General features: G+C 37.7%; 1 protein-coding gene across 2 annotated transcripts in view; it reads right to left on the reverse strand.

Annotated features, from left to right (window-relative positions):
* Positions 1–3,480: 3,480 nt before the first annotated feature.
* The window catches only part of LOC134754692 (uncharacterized), a 29,332-nt gene continuing 18,166 nt past the window's right edge, over positions 3,481–14,646 (reverse strand). For both annotated transcript variants that reach the window (XM_063691027.1, XM_063691028.1), the window contains exons 7-13: positions 13,414–13,619; positions 12,620–12,756; positions 11,740–11,871; positions 11,316–11,507; positions 10,754–10,887; positions 9,312–9,562; positions 3,481–7,409 (exon numbers count right to left, since the gene is read on the reverse strand). In XM_063691027.1, coding sequence (XP_063547097.1) covers positions 7,274–7,409; positions 9,312–9,562; positions 10,754–10,887; positions 11,316–11,507; positions 11,740–11,871; positions 12,620–12,756; positions 13,414–13,619 — 1,188 coding nt within the window. In that variant the 3' untranslated portion in view covers positions 3,481–7,273. The remainder of the gene's footprint in view (positions 7,410–9,311; positions 9,563–10,753; positions 10,888–11,315; positions 11,508–11,739; positions 11,872–12,619; positions 12,757–13,413; positions 13,620–14,646) is intronic.

Here is a 14,646-nt window from a genome sequence, read left to right on the forward strand (position 1 = left end):
CAAAAGGCCGTCACCTTCCTGCAGACCTGCACAGATACAGAAAATATATACAAATGGGCGATTTCATGTTCTATTAAGCGGGATTTAAAAAAAAATGCATTTATTTCAGACGAATAGGTGTCCATAGCATGTTAGTACCAAAAAAATACTTAAAAATATATTAATAGTTATTTAAGTATTAACTATATTAGTACCTAAACCTAAGTGAAGCGAGGACCAGTGCCTGATTAGGCCACTGTCCCACCTCCCCGCTACTACGCTCAGGAGGCTGAGGCGGCTGTCGCGGACTCTGCGGAGCGTCGCGGCGCAGCGCTTGCGCAGCGTCGCATGGAAACCGTCGACGTGTGCGTCAGCGAACATGCCAGACGCGCTGCAATGCCGCGGCAGCCGCAACAGCACCCTGAACGCGTCATTATATTGAACCCGCAATGTATTGAGCGAGCGCTGCGTGTATCTCGACCATAAGCTGCAGGTATACAGTGATGTACCTATACAGTACGCACGGAATAGCGTAATTTTAACTTGCGCTGTACACCGACTGAACCTGCGAGCTATCATGTTGGCTCTGATAGCCAGAGCCCTTCGCTCCCTCTCGATATCCGCATCAAAGAATATAAATCCGCATCGTCGCGCAAGTCGTCGGTGACCAAGTGCCCAAGGTATTTAAACGAGTTAACCCTCTTAAGCTGCTCGCCATTCAAGCGAATGGATGGGACATGAGATGGGCACTTGGTTCCCGCCTTGAAAACCATGTATTCGCTTTTCGACACATTATATTTTAAATTATGTTTTAAAGCATATGACACACTTATTAATAAGGGTTCTCAGTCCGCCTACCGATGGACTCAACAGCACCATATCATCTGCATAGCTTATGTTGTTGAATGCTACCCTGTTCACGTGGCATCCGACATGCGTGCTGCTGAGCTCACCGATAAGCTCATTAACATACAGATTAAATAATTTTGGCGAGCTTAGTCCGCCTTGCCTGACGCCACAATCTAATCCGTATTCATCTGACAAAACGTTTCCCCATCGGACACTATTTCCCTTGGTGGCGTACCAGTATATAAATATGCGTGTTAGCTCTCTAGGGAAATTTGTCTCGTCAAAGTAAATCGTAATTTACAAGGTCAAAAGCCTTAGAAAGATCTAGAAAACACGCATAAATAGGTGTTTTACGCCGAGTATAGTATAGTACTCAACAGTGTTCTTTAAACAAATGATCGCACTCCTACGAACTGTGCGTCGTGTAAATGCAAGCATTTGTCCAATTGCACGTTAAGTAGGCTGTCAAGTACTCTGGCTACGATTGTTGCCAGAGAAATAGTCTGTAATTTGTCACATCAGATATATCGCCAGTTTTGTTTTTAACAATAGGTACCACTATCGTTTTCGTCATATGGGTAGGTAAATATGAGTGTCCGATGCACAGGTTAAAAAACATTGCTAGGATTCTAGGCAAGTGAGGGCCGGCAAATTGCAAGTGCTCAACGCTAAGAAAGTCGTGACCGGGAGACTTTCCCCTTTTCATATCCCGCAATGTTTTAGTTATATCTTTTGCACTATAACGTATCTGCAAGTCACTCCCCTCTTCAGTGTCAGGCACCTGCAACCCCTCCGACCCCACAGGTGACGACTTATTATTAAAATTTACATTTATTTTACATTACGAAATTAGTGACGTGAAATTAATGTCGTGACAGTAGTTTTACCAACAGTTTCACGTGTAATTTAATACTTTCGTATGCAAGCATCCCTTTTGCTAATCAGCGAACTAGGCTCCACACTCGCGTTCGCGGCTTTGCGCCGCGATGCGCATGAGTGTGGAGGGCCCGGGCCCTTATGAATTGAAATATGTGACTGGTATTAACAACTATATAATTTCCGCCAGAAGTAGTAAATGACGGTGTGACGTTCTATTTTCAAATTACCTCCGGACGAATTTCAAATTCAGATTTTATTTTAATGCTATTTTATTTAGATTATGACAAAAAGTCAAATCGCAATAGTCATCAACCGAATATTAAGCATAATGTCATTAAATTAGGGCTTATTTTACATTGAGACAATAGGTATCCTTAACTTTTTGCGGTAAATTTAAAACTTTTTGTGAGTTGACAAGAAAGCAGAACAGCAGTATCACCTTCGCGTGTTACCGCCGATACCCGATGTATCTTTCTAATATCCGAAGGTCATTCTCAGAGTTAACGGACTGTACAATTGTACATTATCGATAGTGTGAACCAAAGAGTATATAACCACTACGTTTTGGTGTGAACGGTGGTCCCCGTACGTGCGTTAAGGACGCAGCTATAAGTTAGAGCGAGAAAGATATATTTTGACCGCACCAAGGTGGAGGCGCGGTGTGGTAGTCTGTTACGCAGCTTTGAGAGCTGCACCGTCCTCCAGAGGTCCTCCACAGACCTTGCAACCTTTTAAAGTCGTAACAGACAGGCGTACAGGACCACGACCTTGGTCCGGTCCGAGGACTGTTCGATCGTGTGTAAGGTGGTCCGCTGTACGTCCATTTATAATGCAGCAGGTCCATCATGCACGTTCCCTATTTGGTTTACAAGAAGCAAAGTAGTTTTTTAATCCTTCGGTCTAATATTGATACTCGAACAAGCGAAAGATTCTAAAATTAAGTTAAACCACAAGCGTAGCAAGCGACACATTAACATTTATTTTTTCACATCACCAATGCGAAAAAGAGCTTTTCTTTCCCGCTAGGAGGGATCAAAATAACACTTTTCTGTTCTAGGACACTATTTTAACATTTTTTCCGCATTATTTTTTTAGCTTATTATAATTTTAGGTGATGTAAAAAGCATATGTGTCACATGGTAGCAAAATTATTTCCATCTTGGGCGTAACACAATTGAATCCCTTACTACGCTCAGGATTCTACTTTAGAATCCCCTAGACCCTGGATGATGTCTTGGTGGCTCGGTTGGCAGAGCGCTGGAGTATCGATCCAGAGCCCGTAAGTTCAAGCTCACCCAAGGCAGTCATTTTTCCACTTTTAAATTTATTCTAAGCTTAATAGCATCGTTCGTAGACGTTTCTGCTGTAATTTTTATGATATAAATCACTGTCAAATTTTCATAGCAAAAAAAATATTCCAATGAGAGCGACCACTCTAAATTAAATAAATATCAAACCTTTATTGAACTATCACTATATTTTTTAAATCATAAATTATTTATTTGCTTGACAAGGGTACAGTGGGGTACAGTTCCAGATGTTCACGTTTGTTGTTGTCCTCCGTATTCAGCTGTCCACAAACAGCATGCAAACAATTCAATTGTATAAGCAGGAATATTAAAATATGCCTACCTATAACTATTATTTTTATTGTTATAGCCACTCTTTTATTTTATTTTATATGCATGGTAGTAGAAGGAGAACACTAACCATCCATTCAAACTCCTTTATAGTAATAATAATGATCGCCTAGGAAAATAAATAAAATACGCCTGTTTTACACAAGAGTTTAATTATCATGAAAGGAAAAAAATATGCAAGTACATTTTTTTAATGTTAAATTTTGTTATCTTTAATGGTGCCATTGGTATGCTGCTGTGGATGGGTTATACATAATAAAAATAATTATCATTGTAACTATGTACTAAACACTTAAAACTAAAAACTGTTTAGGTGCCTAAATATGTTTCGATTCAAAATAGGACGGATCAATTAGTTCTCTCCAGATTAATAAAAAAATGCACTAGCAAGCTCTTGTTTTACAAATGTGGCTGAAAAGAAAAGAAAAAACGTAAAATAAAACTTCATAACACTAATAAAAAAAAAAATGAAACAACAACAGGTAGTTTTACATTACATGCGTAATACTATATATATTAGATTATACCTAATGCGGCTGCAATCCTTATAATATATGCCTTAGGTATCTTGTATAGGATCCGGCCCCGTGGAGATTCAAAAAAATATTCAGTAATTTAGTCTAGGGATGCTTTTTCGAACCGTTTGTATTAACATTCAAAGGCTGATACGTAATTTTTCTCGACAACTATAGAGCAACTTAAAGGTTTTTATTTTGATTCTTGTTCGTTTTTATTCGTTTCTCTTCTTCGTTATTTATTTATTCCTGAATTTTGGTCCAGTCTATGACGATTTCAACAAATAATATTATAATCTAGTGACAGTTCTCTTCGTGCCACCACCACAGGACCGAATACTATAGTCCTAAAAGTCTGAAATTGCCAAGGTATCATTAAATCACAGAATGCTATTTTTGAGATATAGTGACTAGCCATAAATTTATATAACGATAACAAGTATCTATTGTCGATGGCTACGAGAGATTTTCATATGTATCGTAAATAAGTAGTCACTACCAACAGCTTTATATGACACCAATCGCAATTTATAACAACTGTTTCGTCGACCAACAAAGATAATACTTAAATCTTACAGGATTACTCTATCTAATATATTATCTAACAAAACGATTTGTTGTTTATTATGTAGATAAACAAAGCGTAAATTAACAATATGATGTTCATGAACCTTCCGATTTTTTTTTAAATATTTTAGATATAAAAAACACTTAAACCATCAGAGAGTACCAAAGTCATCACAGATTTGGAGAATTTCGTTCGCATCAGCACGCCTCGAGAATGCAATGATTTAAAATCTCGTGAGGCCTGTTGTACCATAGCATTATTCATATAAAATTAAGTAATAGAGTTACATTTCCTTTGTTACGGTGTGTTAGCAGTGACCGGCTAAGATAGAACAGTAACCCACGGGTCCCACGGGCGAACGGTGAAACACTAAATATTGCAGAACAAAGGAAATGCAACACTACAAACTTTTGAATTGCATGTCCATTGAGACATTTTCTTTCGCGTATGGTAGGCTGGGCCTTGGAGAGAATAGTTGAAAAGGTCAAGAAAGAGAGCCGCGCATTTAAATGCTCAAACAGATATTTAATATTTGAAATTTTAACCTTTTTAACAACAATTAAAGTAGGTACCTCACGTTGTCAAGGCCCCTTTCTTAACATTTGCACCTTTAAGCATTATGAATATACCTTTCAAAAATAGTCCTCGGTCGCATGACATGTATTCCAATACGGTATAATACATATATTATTACAAAATGCTGTATGTACCATAATTTAAAATACAACTTCAAAAGCTGCCAGTACTTTGTGGCTAAATTACAAATGCAACATTACTTTGGCAAATATAATATTAAATATTAACGACTCACTATTCATACGAGGCACTTAGTTACACATAAAATAATATTTTTCACCATGTTATATGTATGTATACAATCATCAAAGTACTGGCACGTGTATATGATCGGAGGGTGCAAATAATTATAGTAAGGTGTAATAAATATAATCTTTTATAAACTTTAAATAAAAGAAATATTCCCTACCTCTTATCACCCCGATTATATATGTGAAACAAGAGATACAGGAGCCTATTTTGATATCAAAAAAAGACCCTGTACTATGCTTAAACTACGTCTCAACAAAACTCGCTTATACATAGGAATACTTGCTAACTAACTTACTTGCGTACATGCAATACAAAAACTAACAAACAATACGTGAGGTCGATCTACAACATCAAATCTATAAACATTTAGGATATTTGGAGTTAAAACATTTCAATGTTATTCGGAAGATACGTTATACAGAAGTATAGGTTGCGGCATTTCTACATGAATAGGTATTTTGTGTAAAGCGATATATGTAAAATAAATATTTAGCTGGGTGCTATCATTCGACATATGCATCAAAGTTACAGTAGAAGGTAAGGGTGATATTCCACCAGTCCAATTTCTTCGTCCAATGTGAATTGCGTCTCACTCTCGCCAATACACATTGGACCAAGATATTGGACAGACGGAATATCATCCTTAGCGACATACTATGATTTTCTTAATATGCCAAATAAACTTCAGTAAACAAAATACACCAAACTGTATGTATATGTGGTTTTGTATGTTTTAAATAGATTTGCTCTGCCTGTACAAACTTTATTGTCGCTTTTAGCCGTTTTATCGATCATATACGACATGATAAAACATGTATTCCATATATTTCCAATAAGAATATCATCCCATTGTCGTCATGAGGCTAATAACTGCAATGAGAATGAAATGCAATAAGAAGGCAGTAGCATAATACTATCGTGTATTAGCGATATGTGTTAGGTCGACACTAACCTTTTTGCTTGTCTCATATAAATGTACCTATTGATAAGAGATCTTTTGACAACTCAGTAATTTTCAATATCTAGAGCACAAGAAAACTTATAAATAAATCGTTTCCTTAACTAATTTCAGAAGCAAAACGAGCATATCTTAATAAACAAAAGTTAGACGATAAGCGGCCGAAGCCACGACGGCCCACCGGCTACGTCAAAACAAATTCGATTTTAAATTTTGTTCACATACGCACGTATAGTGCTAGTTACCGCACTAGGGCGGTAAATTAGCACCATATGTACTGTAAAAATACATTTTAGACGCACAATCACATGGTTTTCGGAACACTTTGTGGTAAAAATACACAGATCAATTGATTACTATAATGAGGTACACCGGTAGTTTTCTTACGATTTAAGGACCAAATGTTGGGAATTGACGCGTTGATGTGTATTCAACAAATAGAAGCGACGCTGGAACTAGGACCACACCTGAGCTTGAAATTTAACTTATATAACTTATAAAACTTTGCATGTGACGCCTTGCCAGATTTGTGTATATCGTTAAAACTCCGTTTTTCTGCTCATTTCCTTAAATCGACATATAAATCTCATAACAAAAACTTCTTGATTATATGTATGTAAAATTAATTGTGATTATCTTACTGGCAGTATAACGGTTTTTGCTGAATGTTACGACTGACACTTAAACCTATCATTTCAGTCACTGGAAATTAATTATGAGTAATGTTCAGATAATTATAATCTGGATAAATAACCAGACAGTCCACGTTGCCAGCGCCGCTTCTAAGGAGTTTTTTATTCTAGTATTATACCGCATAAAAGGAACCAATTTAAGCTTTACACTTACACAGAGCGATTTATGCTTACTGCATTATGAAAAAATGCCCTAAATTGTTAGTTACTAAAGGTGAGTCCAAACCTGGCGAATGCGCCGCTAATCCGCACAAATTGTGCAATACATATCGTACTACACCGCAAACAGCTTCATTCGCGGTGTTTGGCGAGCCTGGACCCACATTTAGGTCCCTTCTATACGGACAGACATTTGTTTTGGGGTTTTACTTGAAGTGTCCGAGTGTGAATGCGTCCATGACTTTGGGCGTGTGCTCGTCGACGCCGATCATGTCGAGGACGCCCTCGTGGCTCCCGTCGGTTGTCGCGACGCGGTGCGACGCTAGCGACATCACGATTAGCCTAGAAACCAAAGTTAGCTTAGCTTTCGTATAAAGAAATCGCTAGACTCATGGGTAATTCAGTGGTTCACTCTTGTTCCAGCGTACAACACCCTGAACACTCAGACAAGAGTGAACAATAAGTGAAAAGCGTTTAATGCGGATCAAACGAATGCCATTTATCAGATTCATTAGAAGGAAAAAAAGAAAAAAAAAAACCACAATTTTCTTAATATTCGGCCGCCATCTTTAATTTCTTAAAAGGTTTTTTTTTTCGATTACAGGTGTCAATACGAATTGATAGATATATCAATCGCTAAAATCTTCTTCTAGCTACTTCGGAAAGGTGTATTGTTGATACCATAAATGAATTCAGCACCCCCTGATTTATACGAAAACGTTACCAAACCCGGCCTAGCAGCTTTACTGATGTAGATAATCAAGATAAAAATGAGAGCCCTAAATAAACCTTCAAGAGCGGATATCTCAAAAACTCGAGATAACAAAAAACTCGACTGAATAAAACTTGTAACAAATTAAATCTCTTTTCATTTTGTATGAGTGGCCAATTCGCTCCGACGCATAGTTTCCGAGATATAATCGAAAAACCGAAAAATGGAACCTTCAAACCCCCCTCTCCCCCCCAGCACCAGGGTTACGGCCGGGGACTTTTGATATGTTCATCTCCTAACTAGTCCAAACAAAGCTACGAAGATTGCTTGGCCTATTACCTCACGTACTAATTATACAGTAGAGTCCGGTTATAAGGACGTCCAATGGACCACTGATATTACGTCGTAATAACCGGACGTCGTACTAAACGAACTGCCAGTTTTAATATATTTTTTAATCTAAATAATTACATCATATTGTATTTATTAATCCTTATGCGACCATCACAGAAAGAAAAAAACATTTCAATTAAAATATTTATATTTACGTTAGTATTACCTACGAGTTTTTGCCTTAAATGAAGACTTGTGAGTTTGGAAGAAACCACTTTTGTACGCGTACTCACTCATCACCTGCAAATTACTCGAATCCCGTAAAATAAAAGTCATAATTCTTAGGGATCTAATAAAGATGACAATCGTACATCGGCAGTCAAAGAATAAATACGTTTTTTGCCAATATTTTCAATTTGATACAAGCCTTTATCGCTGACTGCGTACTTTTGTTTCAACACGCAACTTGTACTCATTGAGACAATTCTAATAAACGCAATTAGGTTGCGTTGTTTTATCACACAGTTCCTATGACCACCTCTTGTATTCATCATCAGATCAGCTAGAAGGTACCAAAATATTGCATTGTCACCCAGCTTACACAATTATGTCTGTGAGGTGGGTTTTATTTAGCTTGCAATATTACGAAAAGTCACATGTTTATTTCGTCTTGCTGTGTATAGGCAAAGTGGGGAGAGGAGCTGGGTGCACGGGACGAAGTAAGCTTACCACCAATTTATTTGTAAAAACTACGTGGCTCGTCGTTGTAACCGGACTTGACGGACGGATTTTGTGTAAATTTCCGTCGTTAAAAGCGGTCGGTCGTTATAAGCGGAGTCGTAATAAACGGATGTACTTTCATAGTAGCTCATACTAGAACCAAACAGGAGCCTATACTTACGTCGCTATAACCAGTTGGTTGTTATATGCGAAGTCGTACTAACCGGACTCTACTGTACCACTATTCACACTTAACTGACAATTCTTGAACCTTATTGCAAAGACATAAGGTCCATTAAAGGTGAGTTGAGAGTGTTGCTTTTTTAACTATCAGCAAACTATACTAACGATTGCATGGGGTCGTAGAACTTCTCATTCACATTCCCTTGGTCGTAGGTAGAACGAGAGAGATAGTGATATGACCCCGGTCCTCAGTTTGGTTTGCGGCTAGTATATAGGCTACTAGGTATAGTACTTACTTGGCGTTGGTCTGGATCGCCGCCCTATAACGCATCAGCGCCCTAACGGGGCAGTGGTCGGCGATCTCCTTGGACGGCGCCGGCGGCGGCCCGAACCTCCCCCCCGAGCCACGCCCGCCCCGCTGCTCCTCATCCAGCTCCATGAACCGCGTGGTCCGGTCCACCATGTTGATGAACACATCGTACTTGTTCTTCTTTTTGGCGGCCCACTCTATGGGCGCGTCTAGTTGAACTCGACCGAGTTTGGCTTTCTGTTGGTGGTAGTTTGAAATTACGCACAGATCTTAAATACACACACACACACATATACACAGAGCCAATATTACGCAAAACAAAAATAAGAACAATAATTGAGACAAACATCCTGCTATAGAATGGATAGAGAAACCTACATTTATAGGGAAAATAAGTTTAGTAAATACGATTTCGTTTCAGAATAGCAATTGCTCGTTTGTGCAATAGTGTGCGATCTCGATGTATCCTGGCCTTTAAGGGTCCCCGGCAAGCTCGGTTCTCCACAAACGTAGTTCCGCTCTCATTCTAAAACGACTAGCTAGATTGCTCTGAAACTTTGTACTTACAATAGGATAAGGTATATCTATGTCTGTAATCAGTTTATGTAGCTTCAGATACTATAGTTTAAAAAATTCAGCGAATTTAAGTTTCTCATACAAAACTTGTTTTTGCTCTATTTCGTTTGCTTTATAAACTAGAGCTATATCAAAGATGGATATAACTCCGTAATAGATGGATACAGTCTAAGGAAAAAACGTGCCTCGAAAATCAAGAAAATTTGATTCTCGTTCAGAGGGCGCTACTAGCTTTGGCCTACTGTCGTATAGATGGCGTTGACGGTTTCGTTTGTTATTTAACAATTTTAACGCATATCAGTGAAAGAACATGGGTCAAAATCATAAAAATAATTAATGCAAATAAAAAAATCATTTATCCATATTTAAATACATTTTATCGTATTTTTATAAATCTTCATTTTTAGTTTTAAAGTGTGTCGATAGATGGCAGTGAATTTAGTGGGGTTACAAAATTTACTATGACAGTACCGCTCTACTATAAGTTACTGTATGGCTATATAAAGCAATTACAGACCTAGATATACCTCATGTCCTTGTATGTGCAAAGTTTCATTACAATCTAACACGTAATTTTAAAATGAGAGCGGAACTACATTTGTATGGGAAGGTGCAATTCAGCCGACCTTGCCGGGGACTCTTAACTATTATGACACCGGAAAATGGTTTATCCATTTCGCAGGACATTAAATAAACTACATAAAATGGCGTTATTCATAACATAAACGTTTGTCAAATTTAACAAACCGTTGATAACCGTCATTTTAACATTTTTGTTTGTTAAAGAGACAAAACTTATCAGAGGTTTGTACAAGGATTCTATGTTTTATGAATAGTAGTGTTAATGTTTACCCTGAGAATGAACTCCGCCTGGTCGATAGATGCCGATTTCTTGTCGACGTTCACGATTTGGACGCCTTCTTCTGTGAACACAGCGAGCTTCACGTTGTCCTCGCGCTTCAGGATTTGAAGAGCCAGTATGATAGCTGCAAAATATAAACAAATATTACAATATTATCTGCATTGTACATAGTTGTTTAGAAACGTAGATGTATAAATGGGGCACTGAGGGCAGCTACTTAATTCTATTCTGCTATGCGAATACGGTCTTAAGATAATAACGACGATATGCATTTAAAGACTTTGGAATAAATGTACAATCACCAACAATGACTTTAATTCGCGTGTAAGTGACGAGATCAATAAATTCCATCGCTGTCCTTGATCAAAATCTTCGTCGAAGCCTTCTAGTTTAGGGCATTAGAAATGCCAAAAATGGATGAAAATGTATTTCATTTTCTTTTTTAATTTAACCCCACCAACCGCTGTTTATTTAGTAAATTTTAAACAACATGTTGCCAACTTGCCCCAAACATTCTGCCAAGAGTAAACAACAAAAAAAAAAGATAGTTACCGGCATGTCCCGGTGAGACGTGTTTATTATAGAAGCACTCGGCAAGCAGACGTTTCTTGGACTTCTTCTCGGCGTTGGCGTTGCCGTCGCCAGCGGCGGTGACGGGCGCCGGTGACGATTTCGTCGGGGTGGCGGTGGCGGTCGTCTTACGACCCTTTTTGGGTAGCACGAAGTTCTTGCAGAAGTGGCGGCCTGAGGGTATATTGCAGGTATAATGAATAATTATACTAGTAATAATTGTACCATTTGCTCGTTAGTGTAGTTTCACTCTGATAGTTGGAATCAAAAACCTTTATATCGAGCTTGTTACTTAAAACAAATTGTAATAAATTTAGAAAAAATAAACACAACGGGAACCGTGTCTTTCAGAAGTACTTTTTATGTACTGCACCCATAGACCACCGTTTACCGAAGTGTTGTTTACCTATAAACATATGCGGTCTCATGTCCATAGTGATAAGGTAGCGCGCTCCAGTTTTGGGCGTGAGCGACCAGGTCATATCCACCAGATTCGTTAGCACATTCAGCACAGCTTGGTTCGGAGGCTGATCGATGCCTGCAAAGTTATTAGGTATTACAAAACTGTAGTTTAAAGATGAACAAGATTTCAGCAATATAGTAGGCACTTGAATTGATGTTTTTTTTACAATAAACGCCTGTTTGGAGGCAATTTTATGGCAATCCTGAAAAATTACGCGTTTCTGAGAAAAAACCAAATTATGACTAACGAAAATGTCGACAATACATTATGATTTAAAACTATATGGGAAACAATAGAGATCCTTATTTAGGGTTCCGTACCCAAAGGGTAAACCGGGACCCTATTACTAAGACTTCGCTGTCCGTCTGTCTGTCCGCCTGTCACCAGGCTGTATCTCTTGATCTGTGATAGCTAGACAGCTGAAATTTTCACAGATGATGTATTTCGGTTGCCGCTATAACAACAAATACTAAAAACAGAATAAAATAGAAATTTAAGTGGGGCTCCCATACAACAAACTTGATTTTTGACCGAAGTTAAGCAACCGTTTTTATAGTTAATGGTACGGAACCCTTCGTGTGTGAGTCCAACTCGCACTTGGCCGGTTTTTTTTTTACATATCAAGTATTCTTAACGATGTTCCGATATTTCATGCTCTCAAAACCAACTCTCAAAAACTCATCCCGGCCTTCGGAAATCCATGGCACACCCTACCTTTCGAAAGTGACTTGAAAAAGATTTGATATAGTAAGCGCTAACCCTTCCTTGTGGTTTTGCGCAGTCCGATTGAAAAGCAAGAAGTATACATTTATACTTTACTTACCCCAATGCTTGACCTCCTTGGGGTGACGGCGGGTAACTGACCACTGCCAGAGCCCGGTCTTGCTATCAAATATCTGGCGGGCCCGGCGACGTCTCTCTTTCTCCACGGCTACTTTTGCTTTCTGGTGTTTCAGCGGTCTGTAATAGGCATTGTACTCAATTATCTGTACACTTACCCTCATATTTATAAAACTTATTAAACCTCTGTTAAATTGTGTACCACACAAATTTGTCCATGAAAATATCCTTGTAGCTGTATTGTCTATAATATCTTAGCAAAATATCATTTTAACTTATTTAAATAAAGTTTTACCTAATATCCATACTTACATTAAAATTTCATTGAATATTTATCATGAACTTAAAATTAAAATTGATTGTCTAATATAACCAAGTTGAGATATTTTTGGCGCCAAATGGAAACAACTATTTGACTGATAACTTGATTAGCTGTCAAGTTTAACCTATTCAGACTTAATTATTTTACGTCTTAGAATTGGGACTTTTTAATTTAACTGCCGACTAACGAATATATATATATATATATATATACTAGCGACCCACACCGGCTTGCAAGGGTAATATAAAATCTTAACAAATTATACACCTAAACCTGCCTCAAAAATTACTCTATTGATAGATGAAAACCGCATCAAAATCCGTTCAGTAGTTTTTGAGTTTATCGCGAACATACAGACGCGGCGGGGACTTTGTTTTATAATATGTAGTGATATTACATACGTTATATTCCTATTTTTAGAAGGTATCACATGATAACAGTATAAATAAACCAACCTGCCCTTTTTTTTGTAATTACTCAGCGTGATGTAAACCTCGATGGGCGTAACTTTAGACTTCTTAATGACATCACTGTTGCTAAGCAACGACACCAGAATCGCGGTGGTGGGCGAGTCGCTTGTGAGGAAACCCATGTTGTGCAAGCGCTGCACGTTGTTTAGGAGATCGCCGAGCTCCATGTGAGGGAGCACTGCGTCCCACACCTGAGGATAAGAATATGGTTATAGGCAGCCATTGAATTTTAGGGGGCAAAACCTGGGAGGAAGTTCCTATACCGATAACCTCAATTTTCGATGCTTTTTCCATGTACTAGTGATTTCCATTTTCCAATGTTTGTAAACTAGTGTGTATAAGTTACCGTAAAAACCCGTTTTTAGTTAACCCTCTACCGCATACGCAGTCGTATAATGGCAGTTATAATATTCAACTCTATTGATAGCAATATTTTATTATGACATGAAGTAAAAGGTCAAAACGCATTTTACCTTGTTTCCCGTATCGCCTCAGTGAAAACGCGTTTTTGTAAGTATTATTTTGGAGACGATGATAAAGTTTACACAAAGCATATTATATAGTTCTCTTAAGAGGCGGTTAAAAAATATTGAAAAACAATTTTAATTGTGTAATTGCGTAGACAGTTTAACCCTAGTCCGTAGCGGCAATATACTTAAAACAAAAACGCATATCTACTATAAGAATTACGGTTCGAAATCGAATGACTAGAAATAAATATCAAATGGTTAAAGGGTGTGTAATGTCCATAGACAATGTGTTAATGTGTGCGTGGAACATTTTTAAGTAAGATATATCCATAGCGCAATAGGGTTTTGACTGTGACTGTATTTAAAATAAATTATTTTACACCATGCATATAAAGCACCAAAAGATTAGTAGAGAAACGTAGACAGCAGTTATTTTGAGACACAATTTATATTTTAAAACCTATATAAAACTATAAAGTGTTGGTAATTTGATTGTGACGTCACATGCTAGTGTTTAATATAAATTTCATAGTAGCAAAATCGTTTGACAGTTCGAAATAAGAAACTGATTTGAATAGTAGTCAAATACCCTATAGAAGACATAGAGCCATTGAAAGAAAAATACGAGACAAGCTTTTATTGTCGTCTATATTTTTTTTTCAATCAATCAATAATTTATTGCAAGAACATAGTATTACATAAGTAGATAAACATTTAAAAGAAGCGTGTCTTATGTTCTATCAGACAG

Source organism: Cydia strobilella, chromosome Z, assembly GCF_947568885.1.
Source record: "Cydia strobilella chromosome Z, ilCydStro3.1, whole genome shotgun sequence".
NCBI lineage: Eukaryota > Metazoa > Arthropoda > Insecta > Lepidoptera > Tortricidae > Cydia > Cydia strobilella.